The 16,634-nt window shown below is 34.0% G+C and overlaps 2 protein-coding genes across 2 annotated transcripts; one reads left to right on the plus strand and one right to left on the minus strand.

Annotated features, from left to right (window-relative positions):
• Positions 1-233: 233 nt before the first annotated feature.
• Positions 234-1,453, minus strand: LOC116204856 (ethylene-responsive transcription factor 2). Its single transcript, XM_031537192.1, has one exon. The coding sequence runs from the start codon at positions 1,283-1,285 to the stop codon at positions 410-412; it is 876 nt and encodes a 291-aa protein (XP_031393052.1). The 5' UTR covers positions 1,286-1,453; the 3' UTR covers positions 234-409.
• Positions 1,454-13,688: 12,235 nt separating this feature from the next.
• On the plus strand, positions 13,689-14,798 carry LOC116202688 (ethylene-responsive transcription factor 5). Its single transcript, XM_031534293.1, has one exon. The coding sequence runs from the start codon at positions 13,777-13,779 to the stop codon at positions 14,659-14,661; it is 885 nt and encodes a 294-aa protein (XP_031390153.1). The 5' UTR covers positions 13,689-13,776; the 3' UTR covers positions 14,662-14,798.
• The last annotated feature ends 1,836 nt before the right edge of the window (positions 14,799-16,634 follow it).

Raw genomic sequence — 16,634 nt, forward strand, 5'->3', positions numbered from 1 at the left:
TGATTACTTCATATAATCAAGTAAATTATTAATATTCAAGTATAAATTAAGTATTTTACTAAAAAAATTAAGATAAGTCTATTCTAAATTTATGAAATTACTCGAAATTTTTATAATTTCTTCCTATGTGTATGTGTAGACATTTTTTTTGAGGAAAATTTTTGATAATTTATAACTTTCTCCGTACACAAGAATTTCATCAGCAACCTGCCAACCTCCGAAAAGTTTTTAAAAAAAAAAAAAAAAAAACTCCCATTTGTTTCTCTTTTTGCATGGCTTCCGCGTCACAAACGTTTTCCTTTACAAACTGACAATTTCCATGCGAATGAATTGTCAGAAACTGTTTCCTAATCTTTTCCCGAAATTATTAAAAGCAGCCAAGAAATTTCAAGGGATGGATCTTCCAATGTCAGCATCTGCCAACCAATAGCTGCTTTCCGTTTGTACACGTGGCCACCACTTGAACTCCAACTTGGCATCTCTCCGCTCCACCCTCCGTCACTATCCCCGGCCCTGCCTGAGTCCCCGAGCTAGCTGTCTCGACCGCCGCTGCCACCTTTCTCCTCCTCTTCGTGGCCCCCGACCCCGATGAGTTAGACGAAGACGAGGACGACGGTTCGGGAGAAGATCTCTTTGAGGTCACTCTCACGGGCTCAGGCTCGCCCGAATTAATTCGCAGGGGAAAATTTAGCAGAGCCCTTGAGCCCCGCATCCTATATGCCGCCCGATCATAAGCCAAGGCTGCGTCCTCAGCTGTTTCGTAGGTCCCGAGCCATACTCTGGCCCCGTTCTTTGATGGGTCCCTTATCTCGGCCGCGAACTTCCCCCATGGCCGCTGCCTCACCCCTCGGTAGTGCCGCCCCTTGGACGTGGCCGCCCGTGCTGCTGGCGCTGCCACTGTCTCTGGCAGCACAACTGCCGTGGGGACGGTCTCTGGAGAGCACTCTGCGGGCTCTGCCTTCACTGCTACACCTATATGTGAAAAACTATCAAACGGCCCGACCTCGGGGGGATTTGCTGCGCCCCAGCCGTCATGAAGGACCCCGTATAGGACCATGTCTTGCGGGTCATCCTCCTTAAACGGGAGCTCAGCCCATGTTTCTGGAAAGGACTGGCCCCCCGTTGCACTCAGATAATTCATGCTGGTGGTCGAAGTGAAATTCGAAGCTCCAAGCGTAGAATCCGACGACTCTCCGAGTAAGTAAAGGCTTATCGACTCGAGAAGGGCTAAGTCGGAATAATGTTGCTGCTGTTGGGCAATGACCTCTTCGTACGTCCTCTTCATTGTGAACTTGGAAGTGTTATTGTCTTCTTGATCCTAACAAACTTCAATCTCTATTATAATTTGTGTCGAGAGAGAGAGAGAGAGAGAGAGAGAAGAGATGAGAAAGGGAGAATTGTTTTTGATTTTGGAAATGAGATGTTTGATTTTATTGGGGAAGTGAAGTTATTGAAGAGAGTATACATATATATATATACAGATAGCCTCCAGATTTTGGAGGCTAGTGTTTGATTTTTCTTTCTTCATAATTATCCTAAGTAGCCTTCTGAGAAAGTCCCATATATGCATAGTGGGGATTGATAATATCAAACAGAAACGTGTTCTAATTGCTTTTTTCATTATATTATTTTTATATTGTCGTTGTTTGTAATTCTTTTTTAATTAGTAATTATTACTTTGAAGACTCGATTTTTCAATGTTTCTCTTTAGCTGCTGCAAACTGTTGTTTGTCATCTTGTAATGTAGCTTCTTTTTTTTTCGCAATGTCTGCCGATTCATTCGCGCACTAATTCAACAATGTAATAGTTTTTATATTACTAGTATATAAGGCACATGAAATATTTTTCGATCGATTTATAATGCATATTACTGAAATGTAAAAAAATGTAAATATAATTTAAATTTCATTAAAAAATTTAACCATATATTACATGCTTCATTACATATTAATTAGTTTAAGTGAACAAAATTAACAAATATATATTATTAATGGATCATCAAAATCAATTGATAAAACTTTAATTTAAATTAAAAGTAATTGTTGTGCCCAAACTAAAAAGAATTAGGTTGATTTACATATAAAATTCTATTCATACAAAATTTCAGAAACAATATGAACAATGAATCATACCTCTATACCATCCTTTGTTTTTTGCTTCATTACATGAAATAAAATCTCGTTGGGCAATAGTATTCAGAAACTAAAATTTATATCTATAAAAATTTAAAATGATGTAAGTTTATCTGACCTGAGAATTAACATAATTTATCATTGTAAAAAGTAGAAAACTCACTATCATATCAGATTAATTACATTACCAAAGTCCTATGAAGAAGATTTAACCTTGTATCATGGAGTATTAAGAAATCTAAACGTGTAGTTTTAACAAAGAGAATATATATATATATATATATATACATACACATATATATTATGAAAACAGAATACATTAGGTGCTATTAGTTACAGAAATATTCAATAAAGCACACATTTTTAATATTTAAACTAAATAAATATTTTCAGTTTTTTGATATTTTTTAAAATTCTTAGTAAAGAAGATTATTTATGAATTATTAATAAGTCTCAAATTTATGACTTTTACATACTTTTTTCACAATATATCATTTAATAAAATTTTAATTCTTAATTTTACATAAGTATTTTCTAATGAAATATTTACATAATATATTTTGAATTTTTACAGTTTTCATGATTATATAAGAAGTATGTTTGAATTACCTAATTTTCAAATAAAATAATTTTTCCTATGTTTTCAAAATTTTCAAATATCCTCATGCTCCATGCCTAGTATCCAATATGAGGTATGACAATAGCCAGTTTAAAAAGAAATATATTATGAATCTCTGATTTTTCATACTAATTTTTACACACATATATATTTAAAGTGTGAAAAATTGCATTATTAAAATGATATATACTTATTGTTGGACTTTTGAATAAATTATGCATCAAAACAAATGATGAGACAAAACCCAATTTTATTTTCGTTGTATATAAAATGAGAGGGAAACTGGGAAAGTACCATAAAATAAAAATAAGGCAATAAATTAATTAATAATACAAAGCCTTGCATTTGTCAAAGAGCAAGAACATAATCAAGATAATTTGGATAGAAAAGAGTGAAATTTGTTAAAAATGACAAAAAAAATCATATACTCATAATTCTAACTTTTGAAAAAAAAAATAGAAACAACCTCAAAACTAATGAATAATTATAGTTAATCTTCTTTATATATAAAGTGAGTGTAATTGTATTTTATCTTAATTTTTTTTGAGATCTCCGTCACATGAAATATATATGTGAAAATATAGTAATTAAAATTTTAAAAAATGACTCAATACATAAACACAATTACAAAATGCAATTACAAAATCTTGCTTCACCAACCCAAATCTGCATTGGTAAAGAAATATCAATGAGTTTACCTATTCAAATCAAGGGCCAGTTGTTTTTCTTTCATTAAACCCCATGAAAACTTTATTTACATGTATTCTTTAAAAGGGGAAAATACAGAAACTTCATCTCTGTATTTATCAAAAAACAGACATCATCTCTCTTCCCTCCTTTGTGGCCATTTTCTTCAAGGAAAATTGTTGTCTTTGTCTTCTCTCTCTCTCTCCCTCTCTCCCTCTCTCCTTCCTCCTCCCTTTCCTACAAACTCCAACCAAACCCATGGCGGGTAGACTATAATTCTCGCTCTTTCTTTCTCTTCCATTGGAGAGATTAAGGAGCAGAGGCTTACGCTCACCGTGGATAAAAAAAAAAGCTAAAATAAAGGACAAAAAATTAAATTACCGAAACTGTGCAGTTAGAATATAAATATAAGAATAACATGGTGATAAATAGATTTTTTTTTACTTGTCTCTTCATTCACCTATATTCAATGGCAATTAGAAATTCAAGATCATATAAGCACGTGAAATAAGAATGATATTTCCTCCGTCTACTTGAGATTAAATAAGGATTGAAATAGTTGAATGGGCCAAGAAAAATAAAAATAGCATCAAGAGTATGTATAAAAATTAAAATGAGGGAGACAAGAGACGATCAAATACTCTTGAAAAACAATGGAAGTGCCTATGATATTATTGGAGTAAAAAGTATGAGCTATGAACAAGGGTTAAACAAAATATCATCCATAAATATTCTTTGTTGATGACATGTTAAAAACCTATAATATAAAATAAAATTGATACTTTATAAGAGATATTACATACATTTTTATGCTATAGGAACACGATCACTGAGATTTTCGAGCAAGAAGATTGAGAATTTCCAGAAACTGAATTATTAGATATAAAGATTTTATATGGAAAAGGGAGAAGTTTGAATGGTTTCTCATATGTTGCTTGAAAAACTGGAAAGTACATACAATAGCAATAAATACACCTTTTTGAATAGTCATGTCCGTTTAGATCAAAATCCATCATTTCACCGGCCAATCACATTTTTTAAAATATGAAATTAAATGTTTCTTTTATTATGATATTTATGATGATTAATTATACTTGCACTTATTTAATCATTATATTCGATTGTCTAATAACATTATAGTTTTCTTTTTATAATTTTTTTGTTTATGCTAAAATATATTTTTCAAATAAAATTAAAAAGTGACATGTGAATTTTATTTCATTATGAGCGGTGTAAGAGCATCTTAAGAAATTACTTTCACTAGCCTTTTTTAAGTGAAAAGAAATCAGTCAATAGCCAAAATATATGGTGATTTAAAAAGTTGAGATTTATCATGTTAATTATATACATGAGTAAAATTGTAATATCATTATGTTAAGTGAAGGTAAAACGGGAAGAAAATTTGAAGAAATACTATAGGAGGGATCGTACTTTTGCATATAGTATAGATATAGACGTAGATTTAGATTTATAGAATCATATTCGAAGTTTTAACAGTTTTTTCTTCGAAATGTATTTGTTAGTGTGAAAAAGCATATAAGTGTAAGTGTCTTTTTAATAGTTACTTTCACTTATATTGTTGGAGTGAAGTGATACTAATCGAAAGGTATAATAATTATGGAAGGTATAGAATTGTACTATCATTATAAAATTGAGGGCAAATTCGAACAAAATATTACAAAAGAACCATGTATTTAGGCATATAACAAAATATAAATTGTATTTCAAAATTTTATAGAGCAGATACACCTACAACGAAGGATAAATTTTTCAAAATGGTCTTTCAAAAGGGACGTCAAGCAACAGTTGGAAAGATTTCACAATGATTACAAAGAGAGAACATAAATATAATTACTAAGGGTACGATCAAAAGTCACGAGCCATAAGTGAATAAGGAAAAATTACAAGAATATAATAGTATTTTTAAAATTATTAAAATTGGAAAAATATCTTGAAATGCTCATACTTTTATATATAGTATAGATTATACCGACATGAATTTGATCGGGTTAATTAACCAATTTAATAAAGGGGAAATGTATAGCTCGACAGACGCTTTATGTCGGTAAAATGGCTTGGTTTATAAGTTCCTCCACTCATAACGATTGACAGGATGGTGACTTTTTCCATTAGGTGGTAAGAATTCGTGCAAGAGACCGCTTTCAACGGGGGTAAGGTGAATAAGAAAAAAAAAAAAATTTTAACTTTAACTTAAAAATACATATTTTTCAATTCAAAAATTTTAATTTTAATTTTAACTCAATACACTAAATAACAAAAAATACACGTTTTCCAAGTTAAATTTATAATCATATCTCATTTGTCCATTTCCATAATCAAAATTAAAATTAAAATCAAAGTAATTTTAACTCTGAATTCAAACTGCCCATAAATATTCCATCAGCTCTTTTTCATGTGTTTAGACGTCCATTTAATAAGAGTTAGATAGCTGGATATTTTACAAAGATGAGACATATGAGTCATTATATATTTATATGGCATTTATTCAGGAAGCAGAAGTCGTGGCCAAACGATATGAGAGGGACATACGTTATTACATTGGACCTGGACACCATTCAATAGTATGTACACATATGCGTAAGTATTTATTTCATGAAATATCTCAGAAAATAAAATATTATTATTTATGGATAAGTCTCCAAGGGGGTCCAATAGCCCAAATTTAGATAATAGATATAATGGTGGTGGGACCCGTCCCATTTCCACTTGCACCTATTTTCGCCTTTTCATGTCCCTTCAAGGAAGCTCAGCTCATAATGGAGGTTCTTATTCAACTTTCACCTTTTGGAATTAGATTTGCCATTTCATCATTTCTTTCTCTCTTTTGAGATGATGAAGTTGAAGTAGCTGATATCTCCACTAAATGATGCACTCCAACTTTGTCCTTCTTTCTTTGCACTTTCATTTTTTTATTCTTCTTAGTAAATTTCAATAGATTTTGATGACTATTAGAACAACATTTTTGGATTTTATTTATCATACATTAAAAATCATTCAACTGTACTACACGACTTTGAATTAACGTAATCTCAATTAGAACTAAGACATTCTAGATCTGATATTCGTCAATGGAATTTCATGTGACTTTTTTTTTAATCCCGATCCCATTGTCAAGCTTTCTTATAATCGAACAAAAATAAATAAATATTTTTTTAGTAATAAAAATTACATACTATTGTTGTTAATATATATATTCGAGAAAATTTTTCATTGGTTGATGGTGATGGCAGTTAGCCGCAAATCATCTCCATATCTACCTATCCTTTTATATAGTTAGTCGACATGATGATGCCCGTGAGCCATAATACTTTTTTTTTCCTATAGAAATTAAAGATCGATCTTAATTTATTCTCATAATTACTGTCTCGATGTCGTCTTATTTTTTCCCATCAGACAAAGCAGCATAATTAGTTGAAGCTATAGCTAGCTCCCCCAATTTCATCACGTGACAATTTGAGTTTTTCTCTTTTTTTTTCTTTCTTTATCAATTGATATTAATCCTTATCGTTATCGAACAATCGTCCTCTCATTAATTACACAATATTATACTAGTGGTGATTTAGAAAAAAGAAAAAAGAAAATGAAGATCCGGTGCCACACGAAATTGAATATATCATGGGTCAACACTGTATTATATGTATATGACATGTTACTTACCGATCAACTTATTAAATCCCATTAAATTCTGCGGCATTGATCTCGTCAGCATATCCTCTTTCTCGATGTTATTCAAACGTAGACACTTATTAAATTGAACGCCCTATGCGGCTATGCCAATGTAACCTTATTTATATCTGTCCAATGCATATAACGACTGTGGAAATTAAGTAATCAATGGCGAGTTCATTCGTATAAACTAGCTAGACGTGGAATGAGAACAAAACTCCCCCTATATTTTGGTCTTCTTTGTTGAAAAATGAGGAAAAATATCTCTTGCTACTGTCAAGGTCCTGGGACGGATGTTGAAAATCTCGATATCGGGGAGGTAACACCAGAGGACGGTGATAAAAGGAGGAATTTGAAGACCAAGACAAAATAGAACGAAACGGATGACAAAATTAAAATGTAAGAATTAATTATAAAATATAACATCTCTTGAGTTGTCCATCAGTTGTTAATGAGAGATTTTTCATGGGATATTACGTATTGTGAAAGTGTGGCTTGAATGGAAAGGATGACATTAGTTCGGGATTTGGTTGGCCTTATGTGTTTCAATAGAGGGACGAGTACCAGAAACTGATCAGACTTATCATACATGGATATTTGGGGATACCACGTACGTACATTAATGCACCTCCTCCTGAAAAATTCTCACTCGATAAATCATAAAAGGAATTTCGATCAATAAAACATACATAATTCTTACTGATTTATTAAATTTTATCAAGGGAAAGTACATGCATGGATGAACAAATCAACGTGCAGATGATCGAGGGAATGGGGCAGCTGCCCTCCGATGTAGAATGCACGGTCTCCGATGTGCCCAAATGGCCGTAGAAAGAAGAAAAGAGGAACGAACCTTTGAAGTTGACCGAATAATTCTCGGGTTTTTTTTTTCCTGATCGGAAAAGAATTATCGAGTTTGACTTTGAATTTTGAAAATTGAATAGTCAAACTGAACTGAGAGAAGAGGGGGGTAGAGAGAGAGAGAGAGTTTCTTTCCATTATTGGTAATAAATTCAAAATTGTTCCCTCGAGCACGTGCGCCCGACCGCAATCTTTGAGTCTTGCTTACCTTTTTTCACAAAGCGACAAACTCTGGCGGCGTTGGGCCCCGCCTGATAAACTAACAATTTCTTTTTTCTTCCCGGTGAAAGGGCAAGAGCCGTAATACCAAAGGAAAAATATATATATATATATGTGTGTGTGTGTGTGAAGGGGATGTATTGAAGTCCCAATTATGTCACCAAGTAATAAGGGTCCCAATTAATCCTTAGTTTGACAGAGCTTAGTCATTGAATATACATATTTGCATGGAAAAAAACAAAAAAACAAGTCAACTACAGGTCGATTCATTCTTGAATGAAAGTGATGGATTTTTAAGTTTAATTTTAAGACAACTTTTGAAGATGATCCAACTGATTGCACGCGGATTATGTCGATTATACTCTAATGTGATGTTGAATAGTATGGGGTGGGGAAGAGATATTGTGGCGCCCTCTGCTAACCACCTCCCCCACCGGAGAAGTAGTCGGAGGCATCGTGACCTCCTCGGTGAAAGAGGTGGTCAGGAGGGGAGGCCCATGGGCTGCCCCAAGATCTCTTGTTCACCCCCTTCCCTTTTCTCTTTCTTTTATGTTACAAACCACCCCCAACTACCTCCCCCCATCGAAGAGGTGCTAGAGGCCCGACGATCTCCCCGGTGGCTAAGGTGGCCAGGAGGGGAGGGGGCTGAGAGATCTGCACCCACTGGTGTTGAGCTTTTTGATTTTATTTATTTATTTAAATTTAATATCTAATTAGTGCCTTTGGTCGTAAGTTAACGGCGAGTAGACGATAAGGACTAAATTGATATACATAAGTATAACGTCAGTGATGTGTACGATGCAGATAAAAGGTTTAAGATGAAATTGATGGTCGTTTCTAATGTTAACAACTAAATTGATAGTTTATTCTATATATAAGACAATAATATAATATATAAAATATGCATACATGCATGTGTTTGTGATCATTGGTGCTTATTAATTATGTTTTATAAGAATTTGAAGTCACACTGTACCGTGTTTATAATATCTTTTCAGCTGTCAATAAACAATATCTTAAAACTAAAAGTCTAATATAATATCTAAGAGGGTATTAATAAGTGGAGCACAACTGTGATTTCCTTTTTCTTTTTCTTTTTTTGTAACAAAATGAATGTGGACATAGAAATTCTGACGTCATCGCATATGTGAATTTTTAATTAAAAATATAAGCTTGATTAACAATTTACTGGCTGCTATAAACCGTTTATTCTTATTTGCCAATTGGTGGATTAAATTAATATGAACAGTTTTACGAACGGTGAACTAAATTAATTAAAAAAACGAACATATTGCAGTTCAAGTCCAAGATGAGGGTTGGCCGACTATGCTTTCGGCTTCACACGGGCAGAAACATCAAGTCACTTCGGTATCATCCACATAATTGAACGTTGAATCGACATTACGATTTTATCAATCTATTATATTCATTTTACCGTGTCATTGTTTATCCTCTTAGATAGAGGAGTGACTATACGTAACAGTTTATTGAGGAAGTTTAACTATCCAATAATAAGATTATCTTTGGTACACTAAAATGAAATGAGTTTTATAAAGAGAAATATATTTATATATTGATATATATGCTCTTTTTCTTGTATTGAACGAGAACATATAAACAAATGTAATTAATTAAATAAATGAACTTTTATCAATATGTCATTGTATGTATATATTTAGACGTAGGAGCTTAAAAGAAAAAAAATATGATACTCATTAAAGGATGAAATGAGTATTACTTAACGTTTTATGAATCAAGTTGGAGATAAAAAAACTATAAAAGGAGAATGATCTTTTCAACTCAATATAGAAAGCAAAATAGAGTGAAAAGATGAAATATCAATTTTTTTAAGTGAACAACAAGATATTTATTCTATTCATATATACCAAACGTAATCTAAGACCGCACTGTAATGGAAGGATACATATCCTTAGTTCAATTTTTTTTTCTTTAGCTTTTAATTTTTAATTTATCTCCAATTATCTACAATTGGGCTGGGCTTTTTCTTAACTTTGTTTTGTAAGCGATATGTCTATGGGGCAATGGCGAGGGAAAGGATTAAAAGAAGTTGCAAAGGCCCACGACTTCCTAATTATCTAAAAAATATAGTATAAAGACACGCGTCTTTTCTTAATATTTTAGAGGTTTTATATTAGATTCTCGTGGTGGGATTACCTGTATCAATATATTAATTTTTCTATTCTATTGATTATACTCGATCCATTGGCCTCTATTGTAGGGGGGAAAAAAGTTTACAATTCCTTAGACCAACAAATTGTACCCAAGATCGGGTAAAAAAGTGGAATCACTTACAAGCATGTGTTCATCTTAGCTTATATACTTAAGAGCAACCCCTTGATCAGAAATTGCAGATTGGAACCGTGGCGGGTATGCTGCATCCATACGATTACATTAGACCTGGATCCATGACCAATTGAATGAAAATTGTATGCCCATATAGTATTCATAAGAGTTCGCATCACGACAAATGATTCTATGACCGAATCAATCATAGTCAAAGTCATTCCGACTAAATTTATTTTATTCACGGTGAAGAACCGGCTTGATTTTGGTCCTATTTTAAGTTCACATGATTTTTTGCTCAATATTAGGAAGATGTTGCCGGGAGTTTACCAAATGATGCTTCTAATGCATAGATTAATGAGATTAGATGCGTCTGAAGATTGATTGTTGATCTGAAGACGAATCGGCCGAGAATATATTATCATTATTTAAATAAAAGTCCAACAAAATTGATTCTTTCTTCTCCAAAATTAAATTAGTTATCCAGTCCAATCACTGCCTCACACACGTCTAGAAGATTAATTAAAGCACAAGAACCTATTTGTTTAATCCCAAATTTAAGTGGACCAATGAATTATCTCCATTGCCCTAACAATCACGAAATTAATTAAGGACATGAAGATAAAAGAATGACCAAATTCTTTTGGGGTCAGGAAAAGTGGGGCAGCTTCTTGCCTAGCTAGACAAAGAAAATAATGCTTCATATTTGGATCGACCACAAAATGCTCCCAATAAAGAAATTCAGAGATTTCATATGATCTATGACCTGGTATAATCTTTTCTGAGTCCCTTATCGAGGTTGTAGGGGTTGGAGGTTTTACGGTTTCAACATGTTACATACGCATTACCAGGGGCGGAGCTAATGTACTGTTAGGGAGGGGGGCAATTGCCTCCCTGAACTTTGAATTTTTTAAATTTTATCATCAAAAGTATGAGTTTTTAATGTAAAATTAGTATTTTACTTCCTTAAACTCTGAATTTTTTAAAATTTGCCCCAAAAGTATGAGTTTGCCCCCCCGAATGAAAATCTTGACTCCGCCCTTGCGCATGACTATATATTCTAACAGACCGATTTGAAAGGAACTTGAGATATATGCTCTTCTAGATCGACTAGCTACGTAGCCCTCTACGATTTCGGGTGCAAATGACGTGAGGAAACTGGCACTATTGAGTATTGTGGTCGTCCGTATGGAAGAATCGACAATATGAATAATTATGATAGCAGAAGAACATGAGAATGCTAAGAAGAAAGGCTGACAAAACAAAACCAAAATGAGATTCTTCTTCTCCCTCACAAGAAGCCATCAAATTAATAAATTGAATTGAAATAACTAATAATCAACTCATCAGCGGCTCCAGACCATTTTAGAGGTTCCATGTCCATATAAAAGGGACAATCCACTAGATGTTAAGCAAACCCCGTCCAAACACGTTGCCTATTAATAAATTAGCATATTTTTTTTCTTTCAAACACAATATTCCGATAATATTTCAGTTTATTGATTAGTTTTAAGTGCGTAGATTAAATCGCCAATAGAGAAAGGAAGCGTACGTAGTGCACTACACACGCTCTCTCATGGTAATTTAGATATTTTAGATCGGATTATTTAATGGAATTATTAGGTTTTCTATTTTTTTTTTTAAATTTGGTCCATCTACTTTTTATTATAACCGAAAAATTATTAAAAAGAAATCGACGATACATGGAACTGAGTTATGTCTCCCCAGCTTGCTTGCAATTGCAGCAATAATCGGAAATGTTTCCACCTGTTCTAGAAGACTTTAGGTAAGAGCAATGAAGGCTTTGATTAGAAGGCAAGTTATTACAACCTCGTTGTAAATATCAGCCAACAGATTTCAATTTTGACTTTGGGATTTTTCTTCTTTCCCCACCCACATGAGCCTTTTCCTCATTAAAAGTTGACATTTAACCATTTTCATTTTGAATAGCATTATTGGCCCAAAAAAAAAATCTTGAATAGCATTTACGAGGATGGTCTCTGAGATGAAAAGACCTGATTTTAATTGGTTTGTAATGATTGTATTGTTAAATTATGAGAAAAAGTGTGAAAAAATAATAAATAATTGAGAGAAAATAATAATTAAGTAATGATTGTATTGTTGAATTGTGAAAAAGTAATGAATAGTTGAGAGAATTTAATATTAAAAATTGAATTGAATGGTTAAAAATATTTAAAAAATAAAAAAAAGTTATGATTGTGATGTTGAATTGAAAATAAGTTGAGTTGAGTTGAAAATTATTGTGAATCCAAACATACTCTTAGTGTCTACGTGACCTGATTTCAATTGCAGATAATGCATTTTCCTCTCTGCATGAGCATGTTATGAGTCTTACGACTGCAAGTAAGATGGAGAAGGATAAAGCGAAAATAAGGGGACGAGATAAAAATTATTGGATGCTCTAGGAATATTGAGCATGCGAAACAGTTATGCATAATGATGAGAAAAAAAACGAAGTTGCGATTTTTATTTTTATTTTTTCTGTATCACCGATACAGAACTTAGGCAGCACCCACTAATGTGGATCAAAGGTCCTGTCCCCGCCATGCAAAGAAAGCCATTCAATATATCAGCTACCGCATCCATCATATACAGTAGAAGCTAACCACCCAAATTATTAATCATGTGAAAGAGGATAAAATCGTTGAGCGGTAAGTAAATTAGAAAAATATAAGTTTGAGTTCCAAAAAAAAAAAAACAATTATTGAGAGAGTAAATAATTTTTAATACTCAATCTACTAAAATTTTAAGAACAAGATCTCTTATAATTTTGATTTACCGAAAGAAATGAAAAAGGGCGGGATGTTTCCTTCAGGCTTCAAAAATGCTACCAAGAGCATGAAGAAGGAAGGAAACATCGTCATCTGAACTCTTCTTACCAAATATTGGGTGACTACTATTCATTTATATGTATATGTAATATTCAATAAAAATATTTAAAAGTGAAATATTGATCTCACAATGAATTTATAAATTCTCACTTACAAGCATTTTAATTGATTCTTATTCATCCAAAATGAATGAATAATACTCATTGAATATTTTCTCTTCTAGTCTCCTCCTTATATTTTAAATAAAATAAAATAAATTGAATTAATCAACCAATCTTTCAAAATTGAAATTGTCCTCTCCCCTATAGATATATATACACCCCCTTTTCCACTCATCCCCTCCACTCTTATCCTCCACCCCCTCAAACTCAAATCATCTCAACCTCTCTCTCTCTCTCCCCCTCTCTGTACTTCAATGGCAGCAGCTACATCAAGTGAATTGTCAACCCAGCTCCTACTCATCAAGCAGTACCTTCTCGGCGAGCCCTCTCCTGTCGGCGGAGCCGCCTTCTCCTCCGACTTCCTGATGACCTCCGACCCTTTGAGCTTCAGTGAAGACTTCGACTCCACCGCTGATCTCTTATTCGGATTCAATGCCAAACCTCACGCTATTGCCATGACGGCCCCGAAAGCATCCGAATCGAGCTCCCCGTCGAGCTCTGGATCGAACTCTTCCTTCGAGTTCGATTCCAAAACTCTGCGTTCGGACTCCACCTCCCGACCGAAGAAGCCGTCGCTGAAGATCTCGCTGCCGAGCAAGGTCGAGTGGCTGCACTTCGGGGAGCCGGACAGAGCTGTTGCGGTTCAGGATCACTTGGAGGATCGGAGACCGCACTACAGAGGCGTCAGGCAGCGGCCTTGGGGCAAGTTCGCCGCTGAGATCCGCGACCCCAACCGGAAAGGCTCCCGGGTGTGGCTCGGCACCTATGACACTGCTATCGAAGCCGCCAGAGCCTATGACCGTGCCGCCTTCAAGCTGCGTGGCTCCAAGGCCATCCTTAACTTCCCTCTGGAAGCCGGCAAGTCCGAGCCGGTGGCAGCCCACTGCGGTGGCGCGAAACGACGCCGTGAGGCGGGAGATCGGAACGGCCGAGCGGAGGCTGAACTAATAACGACGAAGAAAAATAAAATCGAGTTATCGCAAACGGACGTGATTAATCAATTTCGGGACGCTCCGCTGACGCCGTCGTGCTGGACGGCTGTTTGGGACAGTGATACGAACGGTGTCTTCAATGTCCCACCCTTGTCGCCGTTATCTCCCCACCCGCCGTTAGGCTTCCCGCAACTAACGGTTATATGAGGAGCCTTTTTTTTCTTTTTTTTTTGGGGGTTATAGTTATTTATTTGAGGAGATTCAATAAGAAATTAGGAAACAACAATCTTGTGCATATACTTCCCTTAAACTAATATAAGATGAAAAAACATGTCTTCAATGTATTTCATTTCTCATATAGAATTCATAATTTTCGATAAGAGCATGTCTTTATACATTCAAAAGAAAACGAAAAATGAATTATCATTTTTTTTCTAAGATGAAATGAAATATATGAAAGCATAAATTCCCGATCAAAATTTGTTGGTGCATGCGATAACATTACTAGCGGCGGTTGAAATTATTGTGCTCATTGGTCCCAGTCATAAGAATTAAGATAAGATTTAAGATCCGCCCCATTAACATCAATTGATATACTGAGTCTATGGCGAATTCACGTGCCCCTTATTGAGAGAGTATGACATTGACGACATAACTTTTAATTGCAATCGTAAAATTTATTCAAATGCAATTTCGTATTAAGACTTCTGAGTTTTATTGAGCAAGTCTCTAATAAATAATTAATCGACGGGAAAGCAAAATTATAATATATTATGTTGACAGTAAGCACTAAGTATGATTTCACCAATATTTCAAAAGCAATCAGCCGCAATCTAAGGACAAATCAAATTCATCCCATGCTATATATATATATATATATATATATATGAAGTGCGACGTCGGTTTTTATTTTCTAATACAAAAGACGAAAGTCAAGAATATATGGCGTGACGATGAGTTTATCCACGTATGTAATTCACAGACATATACGATCAAGATACTACATACATGCAACCTTCTTGATATAATTCCTTAAGTCTGTCAATTAATTTAAACATTCGAGGATACATTATAAGTTCTTCAACAATTAAGGAACGGTATGTTTTCTTGAGCACATGCTAAGTTAAAGATATATATCAGAACATAGTCGATATTTGACGATCAAAATACGTATTTTTTCTTACTTTGGTACACGCACATTGAATGTAAACTATGAAGTGCGTATTGAAACAAATTAAGAATGGAGAAATATAAACTTCTTTGTCGTCAGATGAGACGTGAATGTGATTGATATCTGTATCATTGAATACAAACATTTTCCATTTAATGACGTACTCCACTTGCAAAACTATTCATCACACATGTAATTGTCCGTATGTCAAATATTATATATAGGAATTAATGTTGAAGGTGATGACGTTAACTTATATCCCTTTTTTTGACTTCTATTTTGAACTTGACTTGGATAAATACGTATGGGTCATTATTATATAATAATGGTTGAAGATATAAAATATGTCTCTGGGGTTGACGAGGCCAAAATCAATCGTGATGAGATATTCTTCGAACTATTCAACGGGATTTGAATTATTCAAGCCTGTGTGATGACAAAGTCATCATGTGCCTCGAGTCTATGGCTATATCTTTCATCTGGAAAAGGAAAAAAAAAATAAATAAAGAAGAAGAAGAAGAAGAAGAAGAAGAAGAAGAAGAAGAAGAAGAAGAAGAAGAAGAAGGCGCATCGGACTGTGATAGATGAATATTCGGCGACTAATGATACTCAAATACTACACCAGACGTAAATATATGTTTATTCATTTAGTTTCTCAGCTAGTAGATCGATCGCGACGTGATACTTTTTTCCAAATTGATATAATTCACCAGTGTTAGCAGCAAATATAACTCCAAATTCAGTATCAATCGAGACAGCAAATATGGCAACATAATTGATTCCTTAAACTTTTGGCAGACCCTTCCGTCGCATCGCTTGATCTCAGCCATTGATGATACTACGTATGCGTCGTTCATTTTAATGGCGCTGATTTTCCTCTATTTTTGAAAGTCTAGAAATTAGAAATTAATGGGAATTATCCAAAGTATCATTTTGATTTATTGAAGTGAATATTTCATTTGCGCATTTGCATCATGATGAAGGGGCCTGTCACTTTGAAATCAAAGTA

Source organism: Punica granatum, chromosome 4 (genome assembly GCF_007655135.1).
Source record: "Punica granatum isolate Tunisia-2019 chromosome 4, ASM765513v2, whole genome shotgun sequence".
NCBI classification, from domain to species: domain Eukaryota; kingdom Viridiplantae; phylum Streptophyta; class Magnoliopsida; order Myrtales; family Lythraceae; genus Punica; species Punica granatum.